Source organism: Suricata suricatta, chromosome 9 (assembly GCF_006229205.1).
Source record: "Suricata suricatta isolate VVHF042 chromosome 9, meerkat_22Aug2017_6uvM2_HiC, whole genome shotgun sequence".
In the NCBI taxonomy this organism is placed as follows: Eukaryota; Metazoa; Chordata; class Mammalia; order Carnivora; family Herpestidae; genus Suricata; species Suricata suricatta.
Window position 1 is genome coordinate 87,018,821 of NC_043708.1, and position 16,661 is coordinate 87,035,481.

A 16,661-nucleotide genomic window follows, 5' to 3' on the forward strand; every position below is an offset into this window, starting at 1 on the left:
TCTTTGTTCTTTTTTAACTTGGAATTATTCAAGCAAATATTAGAAGTATGTCTATGCTAATACCAAGTAGCAGTTTGACCCATGCCTGAAGAGAAGAGCGTTCTTTGCTCTCTAGCCACGGTGATGTATAAAAGCATCTCACTAATGAAAAAGTACTCTTTGTTGACTTTGTGGGAGACAGAGAAAATCCAAATGATCTCCAAAATACAATAAAGGCAGATCTGTAAAAATCAAATAAGAAGAGGCAGCTTAGCATGTTTATGCATTCGCATGATATGACGTACTGCCTTGTTTCCAACAGGGATCAAGTTTATACGGTAAACTTGAATGAAATCCCCAAAACAGAAGTCATCCCGAACAAGGTGAGTGAGTGAAATTTATTTGCATTCCCTCAGAACTTGAATAATGTCCAACATTTTTCAGTTAAAATATTGAGCTTTGGTTTCACCTGATTACTACAGAAACTGACGTGGCGGTCAAGACAACAGGACCGAGAAAACTGTGCTATGAAAGGCAAACATAAAGTAAGTAAAACAGACGAGTGTCTGCCCGGGTTAGTCTTTATGTGGGCTTCATCCCACAGTGTCCGCCTAGGGAATGTCTAATATTAATTGAATTTTTACTTTCTTTAGGATGAATGCCACAACTTTATTAAAGTATTTGTCCCAAGAAACGACGAGATGGTTTTTGTATGTGGTACCAATGCATTTAATCCCATGTGTAGATACTATAGGGTAAGTATATTTCATATGGTGTGCTTTCTGTACCAACTTTTTTTTCTTCCTCACGGCCATGCTGTTAGGGCTGAATCCTCTCTGCTCTAATCCATTTATCTCTAATGCTATGGAAGAATAAAGACAAAATTCTTCAAATAGAATTTCAGTACACATAAAGCAGCATTGCCTTCAAACAGGTACATTGAACAGATATGACACTGGCTATTTATTTTTCTTTTATAGTTGAATACCTTAGAATATGACGGGGAGGAAATTAGTGGCTTGGCAAGATGCCCATTTGATGCCAGACAAACCAATGTTGCCCTTTTTGCTGGTAAGATCCTTTAGTGTAATGAATATAAATGATTAATGACATTGCAAGTAAAAAGGAATTTAAAGGAAGAAAAAAGCTCACAACTGGGGTAGCTACCTTGAGATAGGTGTGTTGACATCTAGGAGCTATGAAAACAAATTTTCCAAGAAGAGAAATTAAAAGTGAACATCTTATAAGTAGTCTGACACTTGGCCCTGCTGTTAGCTAGGTCAGTGACCCTGAATAAGTTGCTTAACTTTTTGATACTTAGATCTTTCATTGATAAAATAAGGTAATACCAGGGGCCAACCTGTTGCAGGTTGATTATGAGCATCAGATCTAGGTTTATTTGTACATATGGATATACATTTGTATACATAGGGTAACAGGTGACAGCACTCCGGAGGAAAGCACTACATAGGATAACACGCTACAGAATTATCATGGTCGTCTTACCCAAACTGTAACTCTGGTTTCAGATGGGAAGCTGTATTCGGCCACTGTGGCTGACTTCTTGGCCAGTGATGCTGTTATTTATCGAAGCATGGGTGATGGATCTGCCCTTCGTACAATAAAATATGATTCCAAATGGATAAAAGGTACCTTTGGAAAGCAGGGTTGTGTGACTCCAAGGGTAGTGGGATGGCCAAGTGGGAAGAGGAGCCATGGCATCAGGAGGCTCAGTGCATGACTTTATATTGTTCACTGCGGCCTCGTACAGGTTGCTTCAGTTGTGAACGAGAGCATTGACAAGGAAAGAGGAGACTAGGAGCCATGTCAGGGAAGTAGAGTCATCTACGGTTTTATCCTAGTGACTTCCGAAAAAGAGAGACCTCATTTCTGTGTGTCAATGTGCCTACTTCTAAATGCACACAATGCTCCTGGTCCACGCCCACCTACCTGTCCTGCAGAGTTAATAGTGAGAATCGAGTAGTTTGTATCTGCAGAGCCATCTTCTTCTTTGGAGTCCAGATATCAAGATTTTTTTAATTCTCCATGTAAGTTTTCTTCCCTAGTTAAATAGGTTAATGAATAAATCTGTTGAAACAAGGACCTTTGCTGTAGTTCAGTTCCCGTAGGCGTTTTACAGTCCATTAGCTGACATTAAAGACTCTGGGTTCCTTGAAGCTTCCACACACCCATATCGGAAGTCCTCGAGCCTCACGGGTGGATTGGAACTCGCATTGGCTTGTATGTAGCTATACAATGTCTGTCAGTCATGCCTAGCAGCTGGGGTCTTATGCTAATTGAATTATCCTTTAGGAACCAGTTTGTTTTCAATTTTTCTTTCAGAGCCACATTTTCTTCATGCCATAGAATATGGAAACTATGTCTATTTCTTCTTTCGAGAAATTGCTGTAGAACATAATAATTTAGGCAAGGCAAGTATATGCACTTGACTCATATTATGGACTTGGACTGCATGGAATCGAGCCCACTTTGGTAGAGTTATGCTCTGTGTGTATTTTTCAGCGCTCAGTGCATTTAGGGCCAAGTGCAGAGAAGTGAGTTGGTTATCATGAGAATAATTGCTGGAAAACATCTGAACAATGGCCAGAGTGAGAACAGCAGCCTTGGGCCTTGAGGAGATTTCGTTTTTTCTGTCACTACACAGAGTGTTCTTCAGGCACCCTTGAGCTATGGATGCTGCTTTAACACTTTAGAAATCTATTGGTAGTTTATTCTTTCTCGGCCTCAAAAGACAGAATGGAAAGTAGAGGCCCCTTTTCAATTTCGAGTGCTTCAGCAAAAGCCAGTGCAATTTGAAAGTGTCACAGCGTCCTTATGCCAAGTTTAAGGACAGCACATTTCATTAACAATACAAGAAACAAGGTAGGAGGCGAAGTGTGGGAATGGTTTGCATTCTCCCAGGCATTTCCATAGCTCACTTCTCGGGGAGCTTGTTTGGCAGAACAGGAAAATGGCCTTTTTTTTCCCATACAGGTAAAACGAGTTTACATTCTAACTGTACAAATCCCTAGAGAGAAGATTGCTAGATTCTTTGGAGCCAGACATATCTTTAGCATTTTTGTGTCCCGCCCTTAAATTGCAGCTTTTTGATTCCATTCCCCCTCCAAGCGCATAACCCTGTTGCTTTGCTTTTGTCCCTTGGGCAGGCTGTCTATTCCCGTGTGGCCCGCATATGTAAAAATGACATGGGAGGCTCCCAGCGGGTCCTGGAGAAACACTGGACTTCGTTTCTGAAGGCTCGGCTTAACTGTTCTGTCCCCGGAGATTCGTTTTTCTACTTTGATGTCCTGCAGTCTATCACAGACATAATACAAATCAATGGCATCCCCACTGTGGTCGGGGTGTTTACCACACAGCTCAACAGGTGAGGACAGATCCCTGGCACTTCAAAAGCTGTTCTGTGCTGGCCTGAGGGACCCAAGAGTGGGCCTATGATTGCCTGATGCTCTTCCTGATGGTTTCTCCCTTTTCAGCATTCCTGGTTCTGCAGTGTGTGCCTTTAGCATGGATGACATTGAAAAAGTATTCAAAGGACGGTTTAAAGAACAGAAAACCCCAGATTCTGTTTGGACAGCAGTCCCTGAGGACAAAGTACCAAAGCCAAGGTAAAGAAAAAAGACAGAAAGTGTTTTTGTCTTTACCAGAACCCTCTGGTCACTGGAAGCATCCATCCCCAGAGAGCAAGGGGGCCAGCATCCATGCCAGGAGCCGTCCCTGGGCAAAGTCAGTAAACACAGAGCTGCAGGGGTAAACGTGGAGGACCCGCTGAGCTCAGGGGGAGAGCTCCTTGGTTTCGCTCATTCTCCTCTCTTTCTTGGCCTCTTCTTGCAGAATGGACACTTATTCCATAGATACAGTTTGTGAGGGGAAAAAACACACTGTTTTCCTTTCAGGCCTGGCTGTTGTGCAAAGCATGGCCTTGCTGAAGCTTATGAAACCTCCATCAGTTTCCCTGATGAAACCCTGTCATTCATCAAATCCCACCCGCTAATGGACTCTGCCGTCCCACCCATCGCCGATGAGCCCTGGTTCACGAAGACTCGGATCAGGTAAGACTGCAGGAAGGAGCAGCCCTCCGCCATCGAAGGCCCTCTCTTCCTGTCGGCCTCCCCCTCTGACTTGGCATACCTCCTCTGGCAGGTACAGACTGACGGCCGTCGCCGTTGACCATTCTGCTGGGCCCCACCGGAACTATACAGTCATCTTTGTTGGCTCTGAAGCTGGCGTGGTGCTTAAAGTTTTGGCAAAGACCAGTCCTTTCTCTTTGAATGACAGTGTATTACTGGAAGAGATTGAAGCGTACAACCACGCAAAGTAGGTGTATTTTACGAGAATGCTTTTCAGCACTGCTCAAAGCCTTCCGGTGTGTGTTTCATCTAGCAATTTCCTTTCAGTCCTCGAAATTAGCAGTGGTTTGGCATATTAAGTATTTTGGGTTTGGGTTTTTATTTTTTTATCCCTCACTGAAATAAATCCCAAGTTTATTGTTCTTCCTGAGTCCACTAGGGCTCAGATGGTGGGCAGGGGATGGGTTTAAAAAGTTCAGCCCCCGTTGTGCACCTGTGGGCAAGGAGAACGTGTTAGCACCACCCCTGATACCTTACACGTATGTTTCAGGATGCCACCTGCTGCAGACGGTTGGTTGCAAGTATACACATGCACACGCGTGCAGTGCAATTCTTCCAACCTCTGATATAAAAGAATAATTGGCCACTAAAACAAACAAGAAATAGGTGATGGAAATGGAGCCAAGGAAACTAAAGAGAGATCTAGAAACATCTAGCAGAGCATAATTTAGGTGAATTGAAAGACTGTCCATTTTCTTCCCTATAGTCTAACATGGACTTCACATAGTTCCTTTTGGTCATCAGAATAGGAAAGCCATCTGAAAAAAAACTCTTTGTCCAACCTGAAATTTAATCAACTGTGCAGAGCATCTGAAATTGAACAACAGAATTCTGACTTCCCAAACCATGTACCCACCTGGTTTGCTACGGAGAACATTCCTGAGGATCTCTCAGCTCTTAGTAATTGCAAAGCCAAACTCCACTTGTATATTTCATTTAGCTTTTGATTTACTAAACATATAGCTTCAAAATGCATCCCAAAATACAGGTGTAATTCTGAGAATGAGGAGGACAGAAGGGTCATCTCACTGCAGTTGGATAAAGATCATCACGCTGTGTATGTGGCGTTCTCTAGCTGCGTTATTCGCCTCCCCCTCAGTCGCTGTGAGCGTTATGGATCCTGTAAAAAGTAAGCTGACAGTTCTTTACTTGCTGTGAGTCTTGCAGCATCTTGACCTTCAATGATGAGAAAATCCAAGTTATGTTCTGTTTGGTTTTACACAGGTCTTGTATTGCATCTCGGGACCCATACTGTGGCTGGTTAAGCCAGGGGGCCTGTGGCAGAGTGACCCCAGGGATGCTGTAAGTGTGCTTTGTCACATTAGCTGAGGGCTTCTGAGAGCTGTCTCTGTCTTCTCTAGGGTCGCTAAAGCTAGATATGTTAAAGAATTCCAATAATACTACTTTTGCTCTTCCTTTCTTTTCTTCATTTTCTTTCTCTTTTTTCTTTCTTTCTTTATATGGAGAAGTTTTTTCTTTCCTTCTTTATATGGAGCTTTTCTTTCTTTACTTCTTTCCTTCTTTCTTTCTTTCATATGGGAGAAGTAAAAAAGAAAATCGGGAGTTTTTAAGAAGGAAGGGATATTGTAAACAGTGTGATGCCTAAAGAAAATGGATGAAGAGAGAAAACAATTCTCTCTCCTCTCTCAAACATTTTAGTGGCCAGATGTTGAACAGAAAGTCTCGTTTTAGCAAGCTATGTTGAAATGTCCATTTTTTTCTCTCTGCCCATTCTTACTAATCCGTCTGTGTTCTTGATTCTGCTCTGGTTGTCACTTGTGTCCCTATGAAGGCTGTTAACCGAAGACTTCTTTGCTTTCCATAACCACAGCGTTGGAGGATATGAACAAGACACAGAATACGGCAACACGGCCCACCTAGGGGACTGCCATGGTAAGACTGAGTCTTCTTTCCCTCCTGGCAGTTCTTTTTAACCACATTTGCACGTGAACATTATTTTACAATCAGCCTTTTAATGACTCAGGACACATAACCACCTAGCATTTAACTTAAACTTCGCAAAAGCTGAGCTGTTTGGTCATGGGGATACAGTAGAGAAGAATCTCACCTTTTTTTTTTTCCTTCACCATTTACTATTTTGTAGAAAATCTAGAGAGAGGTAGTCTAACCAGTAGGTTAATCTTTTTTATTTATAGTCTTTTCTTTTGACCTTTTTAGTTAATTGGAATTCATAAATTTTTGCATTCTTTTGGTTACTTTTTACTGATTACTTGTTCCTTTAATTCTTTTAGAAATTTTGCCTACTTCAACTACACCAGATTACAAAATATTTGGCGGTCCAACATCTGGTTAGTTTTTTTTTAATTTTTTTGAATTAACAACCTTTTCTTTCCTTCAGTTCAGCATTTTCAGCTCCTTCTCCCCTCCTTTTGCGCAGTTTGGCAGCCCTTCATGTTTCTGCTTTGACTCATGATCCCACTGATGGTACTGAAAGATTTTTTTCTTACTCAGCACTCCACCCTGTGTAGCATGTTAACAGTTCATCATTGACCAAGGCACATCCCGTATGAAAAATCAAGCAGATTCACATAGACTGCATTCCAGCTGCACGCCCGCCCACCCAGGCTTTCTTCTCTCTCACCCTCGTGCATTGTGGATGTTCCCTCTAGCCATCTATATTCAATGGATGGCAGAATTTCATTATCCCCCCCTTCTTTCCTTACCTTTCCTAAGACCTAGTAAACAAATACACATTTCCCCAAAATGTGTATTTATACATTGTAGACATCTTTTTTGAATGGTTTATGGGGCTCCTGGGAATCTTTGATGTCGTGGTCTCAGTGTTGTGCCAAAGGCTGCCGTTGAATGAAGCTGGTATCTGATGTATTAAGGTCTTCGACGACCCTCTGTATCTGTTCTGGAGTTCATCTGTGACCGTCGCACCAGTCTGAATGGGGGTCTCCAGAATTTTAATCTAAAATCGTACACTCACATCCTGAGGGCAAGTCTACTTTGTGGAAATCAGTAACACACATGAGAAGAGGTTAAGTTTCTTCCGGTCCTATTGCTGCTTCTAAAACTCACAGCAGTTTTATTCCTCAGAAGGGAGAAAAGGATGACAGGTCTTATATATCAGAACATCCTTATCCAGCTTACAAATGCCATTTCTTTTGCATGAGTTGATGCTAATTCTTTGGAATAAATTCCCCGAGCATTTTGAAAGGTACAGGCAAGGTTCATCCCTGCTTCGGTGCTTTTCCATGGATGGCGTGAGGCCTCAGTGCACAGAGGGATGGGAAGTCCATGGTAAATCAGAGAAACCTGCTTTATCAGGTCAAAAACCAAGCATTGACATGGACATAACCAGGTGTTTCCAGATGAAGTTACGCTAGGTTCCCTAGTGAAGGATACAGTCTCCAACTGTCCATGGAAATGCTTTTAAATGTGCACACAAAAAGAAAGGAAATGATGCAGTCTCACAAAATGACGAGAACAAAGCAGTTAATCTCTGGGATTTGTATTACCCATTCCATGAGGGTCATTAATCACCAGAGGTGCTTCGGTAGAAGTGTTTTGAATGTGTTTAATTCTGAAATCTGCTTAATGTGTCTTTTTTGTTAATTTTTAGTTTTTCTTTTTCCCTTGCAAGAGAGCAATTTGGTGTAGTCTCTTTGGATGTGTTTTTTAATGGAATCATAGAACAGGATTTCTCATAAAATTGACTTAAACTTTACTTACAAATGCAACAGACCAGTCAGGAAAAAAATCTACCCACGTTAATAAAAATCTGTTTGCCACCACAGACATGGAGGTATCTTCATCATCTGTTACCACAATGGCAAGTATCCCAGAAATTACACCTAAAGTGATTGATCCCTGGAGACCTAAACTGACGAGCTCCCGGAAATTTGTAGTTCAAGATGACCCAAACACTTCTGATTTTACTGATCCTTTATCAGGTATCCCAAAGGGTAAGGCCTCACCAGGGAACTCATCTCTCGCTGAGTGGAAACCTGATTCCTGATATTTCTGAGGAGCTGGTGGACTTAGGTTTTCCGGAGGTGAACTGAAACAGAGCCCTGCTGTCCTTCAAGCCACCTCCTCTGGCCACCTCCCTCTGCTTTCTGTGCTGGGTCAGAGTGCATTCCTTCACAGATGAAAGAGGTGGGAAGCTGTGAAAGAAAGAGGTAGTCACCAGTCTCATCTGTGTCGGTTTCTGCCTGAAGACGTTGAGAGTCTGCTCAATGTCAGAGAATTTCCAGGGCCACCCCAACAATATCAAAACACAAAACTCATTAATTGCAAATATCCTGATATCAGCTGTTTTGTCTAAAAGCCTTTCCCAGCCTTCTGTTTAACTTTGATTCCAAATGCAATATGAAAAGGATATTTGCTAATATGCTACATATGAAAGGAGGTGCTAGTAATTTGCTTGAATGGCACAAGCAATAAGACATAACAGAACACCAGTCCATAACTATCATTTTCCGCCCTTAATAGAAGCAATTATACAACAGATGCCTGTATGCGGTAGCGTATTAGACATCTTATGTGGGGGGAGGCGGGGTATCTTTTCTTTGGTGCTTAGTAAACTATGGTATCAGGTTTCCAATCAGTTTTTTTGCCAGTGCATTGTCACTTATGATTTACATCTGTTGATTTGGGTTTTATATGTTTTCATTGTAAGCAATTTTGTAATCATTCTTTCTGTTTTGTTTTCTTTAGTAATATCATTTCTTTCTACATTTCTTTATTTGCCTTTTCCAATGACACTGAATGCCATAATCCCGAACACTGATTAAAAACAACTAATGTCCAAAGGCCTTAGTACTAACCTGAAGCAACAGAATCTTCAGAATTCCTCTGACTTACCTTATACTGGACAACTGCCTAGAGCATGTAACAGACTTGGATACCTCTTAAACTAACATTTCTTGGGTTGACTGTTAGATGTCTGTGGTTGCATTAAAAGCCCCAATAATTATAAACTAATTTACTCTTCTAGTCTAACTTGAATATTTCTTAAATAGCTCAAGACAATTGGATAATATTACTTAACGGATACATATTAAACTTCTTTAGACTGTCTGGATTTCTTTCATAGCAGGCAATTCAAGAGTACTTCACCTCAAGGTGGAATGAAAAAAATTATCAAAGTAAACATGAAAGACTGTGTTTGTAGCTAACAGTGACCAAGCAGGTGCTTTTAATGTGGGAACCAATTGTGTGTCTTTATTCTAGTTAAGATAGCATAGGTACATCAGCGTAATTATTTTAGCATAATGTATGTTCATGCCAATCCATACATTTCCTAATCCCAGCGGCTGCCCTTTAATCCTGATTCATGAATTAGGAGAAAATCATGAGGCGAAACATTTCTTAAGTTTAAAAATTGGCCATTTAGAAAATACATACTTTCTAACTCTTAATTTATAGGCAAAAAAAAAAAAAAAAACAAAAACAAACCTTGGAGTTTTGGATGTTAGAAACTACTTACAAGGATTCAGGGGGAGAAAGACAGGCACGTACAGATCCCGGCACTCGCAGCACTCCTGTATGTCTCTGGGATCCGGTCGTGATTAAAGAAAAATATATAGATGGACTTTGATAGTCTTCCTGACCCTCCAAGCTAAGCATAAGGACCGTGTGGCAGTAGTGGTGGTTCACGGGAGGCCGTTTGCTGGCTGATACTGTCGCGGAGAAGCGCCTCACTCAGACTCTTCTCCTGCGTGTCTGTTGCAGGTGTGCGCTGGGAAGTCCAGTCTGGAGAGTCCAACCAGATGGTGCACATGAACGTCCTCATCACCTGTGTCTTTGCCGCTTTTGTGTTGGGTGCGTTCATTGCAGGGGTGGCAGTATACTGCTATCGCGACATGTTCGTTCGGAAAAACAGAAAGATTCATAAAGATGCAGAATCTGCCCAGTCGTGCACAGACTCCAGTGGAAGTTTTGCCAAGCTGAATGGTCTCTTTGACAGCCCAGTTAAGGAATATCAACAGAATATTGATTCTCCCAAATTGTATAGTAACCTGTTGACCAGTCGGAAAGAGCTGCCACCCAGTGGAGATACTAAATCCATGGTAATGGACCATCGGGGCCAACCTCCCGAACTGGCTGCTCTCCCCACACCTGAGTCTACACCTGTGCTTCACCAGAAGACCCTGCAGGCCATGAAGAGCCACTCAGACAAGGCCCATGGCCATGGGGCATCAAGGAAAGAAACCCCCCAGTTTTTTCCTTCTAGTCCACCACCCCATTCCCCATTAAGTCATGGGCATATCCCCAGTGCCATTGTTCTTCCTAATGCTACTCATGACTACAACACATCTTTCTCAAACTCCAATGCTCACAAAGCTGAAAAGAAGCTTCAAAACGTTGACCACCCACTTACAAAGTCGTCCAGTAAGAGAGATCACCGGCGTTCTGTGGATTCCAGAAATACTCTCAATGATCTCCTAAAGCATCTAAATGACCCAAATAGCAACCCCAAAGCCATCATGGGAGGTATCCAGATGGCCCACCAGACCCTAATGCTGGATCCTGTGGGACCTATGGCTGAGGTCCCGCCCAAGGTCCCTAACCGGGAGGCATCACTGTACTCTCCTCCTTCAACTCTCCCCAGAAACAGCCCAACCAAGCGAGTGGACGTCCCCACCACTCCTGGGGTCCCAATGACTTCTCTGGAAAGACAAAGGGGTTATCACAAAAATTCCTCCCAGAGGCACTCTATATCTGCTATGCCTAAAAACTTAAACTCACCTAATGGTGTTTTGTTATCTAGACAGCCGAGTATGAACCGTGGAGGGTACATGCCCACCCCTACGGGGGCAAAGGTGGACTATATTCAGGGAACACCAGTGAGTGTTCATCTGCAGCCTTCCCTCTCCAGACAGAGCAGCTATACCAGTAATGGCACCCTTCCTAGGACGGGACTAAAGAGGACACCGTCCTTAAAACCTGATGTGCCACCAAAGCCTTCATTTGTTCCTCAAACCACGTCTGTCAGACCACTGAACAAATACACTTACTAGGCCTCAAGTGTGTGCTATTCTCCGTGTGGCTTTATCCTGTCCATGTTGTTGAGAGGATGATGTTGTAAGGGTACCTTAAGACAAGAGACTCCCTTGTATTTTAAGAGAACCAAGTGGCCAAAGAAACTCTTTCTAACTTTGGCAACATCAGAACTTGCCACATGTAGCTACTACAGCAAAGTTTCTGTGTACTTGTCTGAAAACAAAGGAAGGTGCTGGTCATTCCATTTCTTTTGTTTGAAGCTAAAGAGATGTGTAGCTCCCAGGGGCTACCTTACCAGTATAGAGAGCTGATACAGTACTCAGAAGAAATCTGTGAGCAAATACTTGAAAATGGGTTCAACTTAGACTACCATGATGTGTGGTCTTCCCATTAAATGTGAACATTTTAATTGTATGCATTCACCTTGCCTCTTGCACAAATGTCAAAAAACAATGGTAATGTCTCAAAGAAATGAACTTGTAGATTACCAAACAATTTGCTAAAAATCCAGTCTTTGACCCAAACTGTAGCATTTTTTTTTCAAAGGGTGGCATTTTTTTTCATGCCACCAATGAACTGTGTTGCGTGTGTGCGTGCGTGCGTGTGTGTGTGCGTGTGTGTGTGTGCACGTGTGTGTGTCTGTGTGTCTGTGTGTGTGTGTGTTCTGTACCCACGAGGATTTGTTCTGGTGCCCATTGCATCTTTTGTGCTATGGACTTGTTTACATTGCGCATGACTGAACAAGAGACAATAACTTCTTCCCACAGCAGTCCATTGGGTTCGGCTTTGAGAAGGAAATAAAATCAAGGCTGATCTGACCGTCAAAATGATTAACTTGACTTATATGGTCCCCAATGCCAGAATGTAAGAGTTCTAAGTAATTTTGTGCTGCTATTCATTAAAACTTCTATTACAGTCTTGCCAGCTTAAGGAGATAGAGATATAAAGAGGGATCCTTGATTTATCCACCAGTATTCAGTAGTAAAATTTACCTGTCCACTGTGAATCCAAGCCTGACTCACTGTATTTAACCTTGGACACACTAATAAGGTTTTATTTTTATGTTGTTTGGTTTCTCCCATGTAGTACAATTTCTCTTCCTTTAACTCCTCCCACCCCCAAGATAAATGAACAAAACAAAACAGAAGACAAAGGAAGGAAGTGTGAAAGCGATTATAATTGGCCTAAGAGAGAGAGTCTATGAAAACCGAACAGTGGTGCAATCATGTTGTCTATGTTGTGTTATATGAGAGTTTTCTTCAAAGTCATGCAGGTAATGACAATATACTGTAAATATTACATGTGAGTTTACCTGAATCTGTGCATTTTGTGCCTTATTCATGAGAATGATAGAAGTACTAAAATATGTCAAGTGTTTTCAGTATAGCACATCATTGGCCGAGTGCCAGTTGTAAATGTTTTTCAACCAGCACCTGAAAAGACTTTTAAAAAATCGTTAAAACAACCTAGAACAATTAATTGTGAAACAATCCACCCAAATAGCAGCATTACGTCCTTTGCCATGATAAACATTCCACTCCTGCTTTCCTGAGGATGAAACAGTGATAATGTGAAGTCAAATGAGGTTTCTCTGGTAATGTGACACCTGCGGAAACCATAGTCATTTATCCATAGTTTTTGCAGAAGCCACTTACAGCTGATCGCGTGTAACCCTGATGCAGTTAGTATGCTGCACACCACACCATGGTTTATTGAACCTAATCTAGAAAGTATCAAGGCAGAGGAATGCTCCTGACTTAAGTCAGACAAATAAGTTCAACTGATTTCTTGTGATAACACTGATGATACATATGACTTGGGGGAGGACGGGTTGCAGAAGACCAGAGCATTTTTATACAGATTATAGAGTATGGATAGAGTTATTCTTTTCCTTTGAGAATATTGCTTTCTAAAGAATGTGATTCCCTGAGATCTCTGGAAGCTCAAAAGCTAGAACTTCTGTTCTGGAAAAACTTCAGCTTTGCAACTAAAATATTACAGATTAATCATAAATTAAACCAACCAACGATAAACACTACTCAGTCCACCACCAACAAACGCGTTTGATTTCACCTTACCAATATTAATCCCAGCGTGCGGAAAATGGAACAGTAACTCTATGTGAACCCAGATAACATTTTGTAACATTGTGCTGCCTTGTAGTTTGTAATGTGAGTTTGATCAGTATTTATGTTGAAATTTCTAACATAAAATCTAGTCTCTATCCTGTTAATTTAATTTTTAAATGCTTTATCCATTTGTGCAAAGGTAAACACAGATTGTATCTTTTTTAATGGTACGGCATAAAAAGTAACCCTAAAGTGAAGTGGCTCTATACTGTTTTATAGAGTACTTTAACATGTATAGATATCTTGTAAACTTGTATTGTGGATGTGTAAATAATATGTACTTTGGGTTTTTAACACCGCATGTAAAGTCAAAATAAAATATATAAATCATTATACCCTGCCTCTTGGTATTGAAGAGGTTTATGACTTAACCATGTTTTAAAAATATTTTATAGTCCATCAACACCAGTGAGAGTTTCTTTTAAAATGCACCAGAATATGCTTATCTGGAATGTTTGCTATTTGGTCAGGGTTAGACCACCATTGTCTTCGTGGAAAGCTGATACTGAAAAACTGAGAAACCAGTCCGAAAACCAGATGAATTATGCTGCTCAGCAGTCAAATGCGTGAGGCAGGCGTACCAGTGACTCACCTCGTCCGCATATCTAGTTCAGCAGACATTTTTTAAATTCATGATTTGTATTCCCACATGAAAATTTTAATGTCGTTTTAGTCCAAAATGATAGCTGGCAGACCAGGTTCCTATAAACATTTCTTACTGTTTGGTACCTGGCATTTCTCAATTCCATTGTTTTAATTGAATAGACTATATTAGGAGATACATTTCCCCCATATTGAAATGGAAGATAAAACTTTGAATCCATTTGCTCCTTCGCTCGGCACGGAATGAGTTGGCGGCCGCTGTCATGGCCTGTTGTGGGTGTTGAGTGTGTCACGAAATTTCTGGGAGGGACGATGGGAGTGTTTGCAGCAATCTCTATGCTCCTGCTTCCAGCTGCTGCTCCTCAGTGAAGCCCATCTCTACCTCCTCCCGGGCCAGGTTTTCTCCAAGAGCCCTGGCAGTATTTCTACAGAAGCAGGAGTTGCCATATTCCTGTCTGGGGCCTTGCTCTCTTTCATGGTGTCACCTAATTTGGGGGCTGTATTTTAATATTAGTTCAGTGGTGTCAAGGGTCCCTTTTCACTCCTCTCATGGCTCGCTGTCATCTAGAGATGTGAGGAAGGGGCTGCAAGGATCCCCTCATGACAATAAACGTAGGTGGGAGGGCGATCTGCCCCTCTTTACAGCTGGTGGGCAGCAAGGCTTTCTTCCTGGTCTTCTTGAGCATTGGCTTCTCTTTTCATTCACATGGCCTGTTTCAATTAAATTGGTGTTTATTATACCTTTTGGTCATCATGCTGTTTTCCTGGGTTCAGTGGTTTGTTTGTTTTTTTCCTTCTACAAAGTGCATCTTTCTCCTCCCCCTTTATAGCAAATCTTTCTTGGCCTTTTGCAAACATGGATATCTTTGATAATTTAATGAATAGTATAGACTGGGAGCTGAATTTCATTTGCCTTTTCAGGGGATTTACAGACGCCTAAAACCACATCTGTGAATCTTCAAGATAAATGCTTAGATGCCATTTAAGAGAAGTAGGATTCGAGAACTTGGAGCTTTTCATAAGTAAGACATAGTAAAGGGACACTCAAAAAATAAACTAACCAGGACAGACCACCTGTACTCTGGTTCCAGAAATCCCATAGATTAGCATTTAGGTGCTCTGGGAAATGGCACATTTGAAGGCAGAGGGGACACTTGAGAATCCCTGTGTAGGCTAAGAAGAAAGAGTGTCTCCCATCCATGTGTCTCCCGTAGTGGGGACTTACTTGGCCTAGGTGCTGGCCAGGTGCCTGGAGGACTTGCCTTCTTGCCATCGAAGAGCGGCCATCGTTCTGCCTTGCTCTCCAGCTCATCTTCCTCATCCCTTTGGTCAGAGCAGTGCAGTGAAGGAGGTATCCAAAGTAGCCCTGGCTCCCCACGTGGGAGCTGGGTTCTAATCCTGACTTCGCCTCTCAGCAAGTAACTTCATGGCGCTCGCTGCATGACTCTGGATTTCACTTTTCTCATTTTTGAAAGGAGATGGTTCAGCATCCATTTTGTTGACAGTTCTATGGTGTCTGTCAACTCTACAATTCCATTACGTATTTTATGAATGCTATTCTTAAATATTACTCTTTCAATAGCTTGGTTTGTAGGCTTTTTATGGTTGTGTGAGACCTGTTCCCTGTTAGATGTAAGATATATGTGAGATTAGCAATAAAATAAGGCATGATAAACAATGCACTTTAAGCCATTTAGCTTGGGTCTGTAGTTGATGTTTACCCTTTTTGCATATATAACATGCAAAACACTTAAATGTTTGCCAATGTTGCATTCTTTATCAAATAGATGTGATGCCATAAACAAGAAGGAAATGGACCTATAATAAAATCAATCCTTAATCCACAGAAGAATGGAGGAGGTGGGAGGCGGGGGGGGGGGGGGGGGGGGGGGGGGGGGGGGGGGGGGGGGGGGGGGTAGTCAAGTCCTGGATATTCAGACCATGAATCAATTGGGATTCACATATAAAAGAAAATAGAGAATTTCAGGACCCTGGCCCATGATATAATTCTTTTTAAAATTAGGTATTGATTAGTGGTTGATAAATCTCTTTGTAACATGCCCTTTGGTTTGTCTTAGCCTCTTACACCAAATGAAGGAAAGTGTGAAAACATGGCATTTGTTACCTATGCACTGTTGCTTATGATGATTCTTCATTTGTATAAGATGGAACCAGGTGACGCTACTATAAATATGGACTTGGGGCTGGTTAGTATAGTGGTGGAAGGAAAGATTTGTCACTGTCAAGCAGCGCTGTCCAGTGGAACTTTCTATGCTGGTGGACAGGTTCTGTATATGTGCTGTCCAATATGGTGGCCACTAGCATGCAATGTGTGACTTCTGAGCATGTGGAAGATAGCCAGTGCCTCTGAATTGCTATACTGGACAACACTGGTCCAGAGGCCACTGCTGCTGCTGCCACAGCTATTAGAGGTCAGACTGCTGCTCTGAATATAGCAGTTCCAAGGGGTATTTGACTCTGATGAAAAGATGAGACACACCTTCTGCATTTTGTATCTTGATCCTCGTGCTTCCCAGTGAGCTGGGCTCACAATTGGTCACCCAATCACAGATCTAGTTGGAGGATGTGGGTTTTCTTTTCTTTTCTTTTCTTTTTTCTTATTTAGAAACTAGGTGAGCCCATCTATTGGTACCTGCAAGATAGTCAGCACTAGTTTGGGAGGACAGTCTTCTCTTAGGTTTTCCAGGTGCTTTTGACCCCTATGCAGTTGAAAAAAGACAAGATTTGTCATTCCCGTTTTTTTTTTAAACACATACTCTTTTTTTTATTAACATTGATTTATTTTTGAAAGACAGAGAGACGGAGC

The 16,661-nt window shown here is 41.8% G+C and overlaps 1 protein-coding gene across 1 annotated transcript in view; it reads left to right on the forward strand.

Moving 5' to 3' along the window:
* SEMA6D (semaphorin 6D) overlaps nt 1-13,571 on the forward strand; it is a 52,791-nt gene extending 39,220 nt beyond the window's left edge. Inside the window, exons 4-19 of the mRNA XM_029952496.1 lie at nt 302-362; nt 462-524; nt 633-734; nt 960-1,050; nt 1,509-1,628; nt 2,323-2,411; nt 3,147-3,364; nt 3,474-3,605; nt 3,894-4,049; nt 4,141-4,314; nt 5,116-5,256; nt 5,352-5,429; nt 5,920-6,020; nt 6,380-6,436; nt 7,892-8,059; nt 9,831-13,571. Coding sequence (XP_029808356.1) covers nt 302-362; nt 462-524; nt 633-734; nt 960-1,050; nt 1,509-1,628; nt 2,323-2,411; nt 3,147-3,364; nt 3,474-3,605; nt 3,894-4,049; nt 4,141-4,314; nt 5,116-5,256; nt 5,352-5,429; nt 5,920-6,020; nt 6,380-6,436; nt 7,892-8,059; nt 9,831-11,119 — 3,040 coding nt within the window. The 3' untranslated portion in view covers nt 11,120-13,571. The remainder of the gene's footprint in view (nt 1-301; nt 363-461; nt 525-632; nt 735-959; nt 1,051-1,508; nt 1,629-2,322; nt 2,412-3,146; nt 3,365-3,473; nt 3,606-3,893; nt 4,050-4,140; nt 4,315-5,115; nt 5,257-5,351; nt 5,430-5,919; nt 6,021-6,379; nt 6,437-7,891; nt 8,060-9,830) is intronic.
* The last annotated feature ends 3,090 nt before the right edge of the window (nt 13,572-16,661 follow it).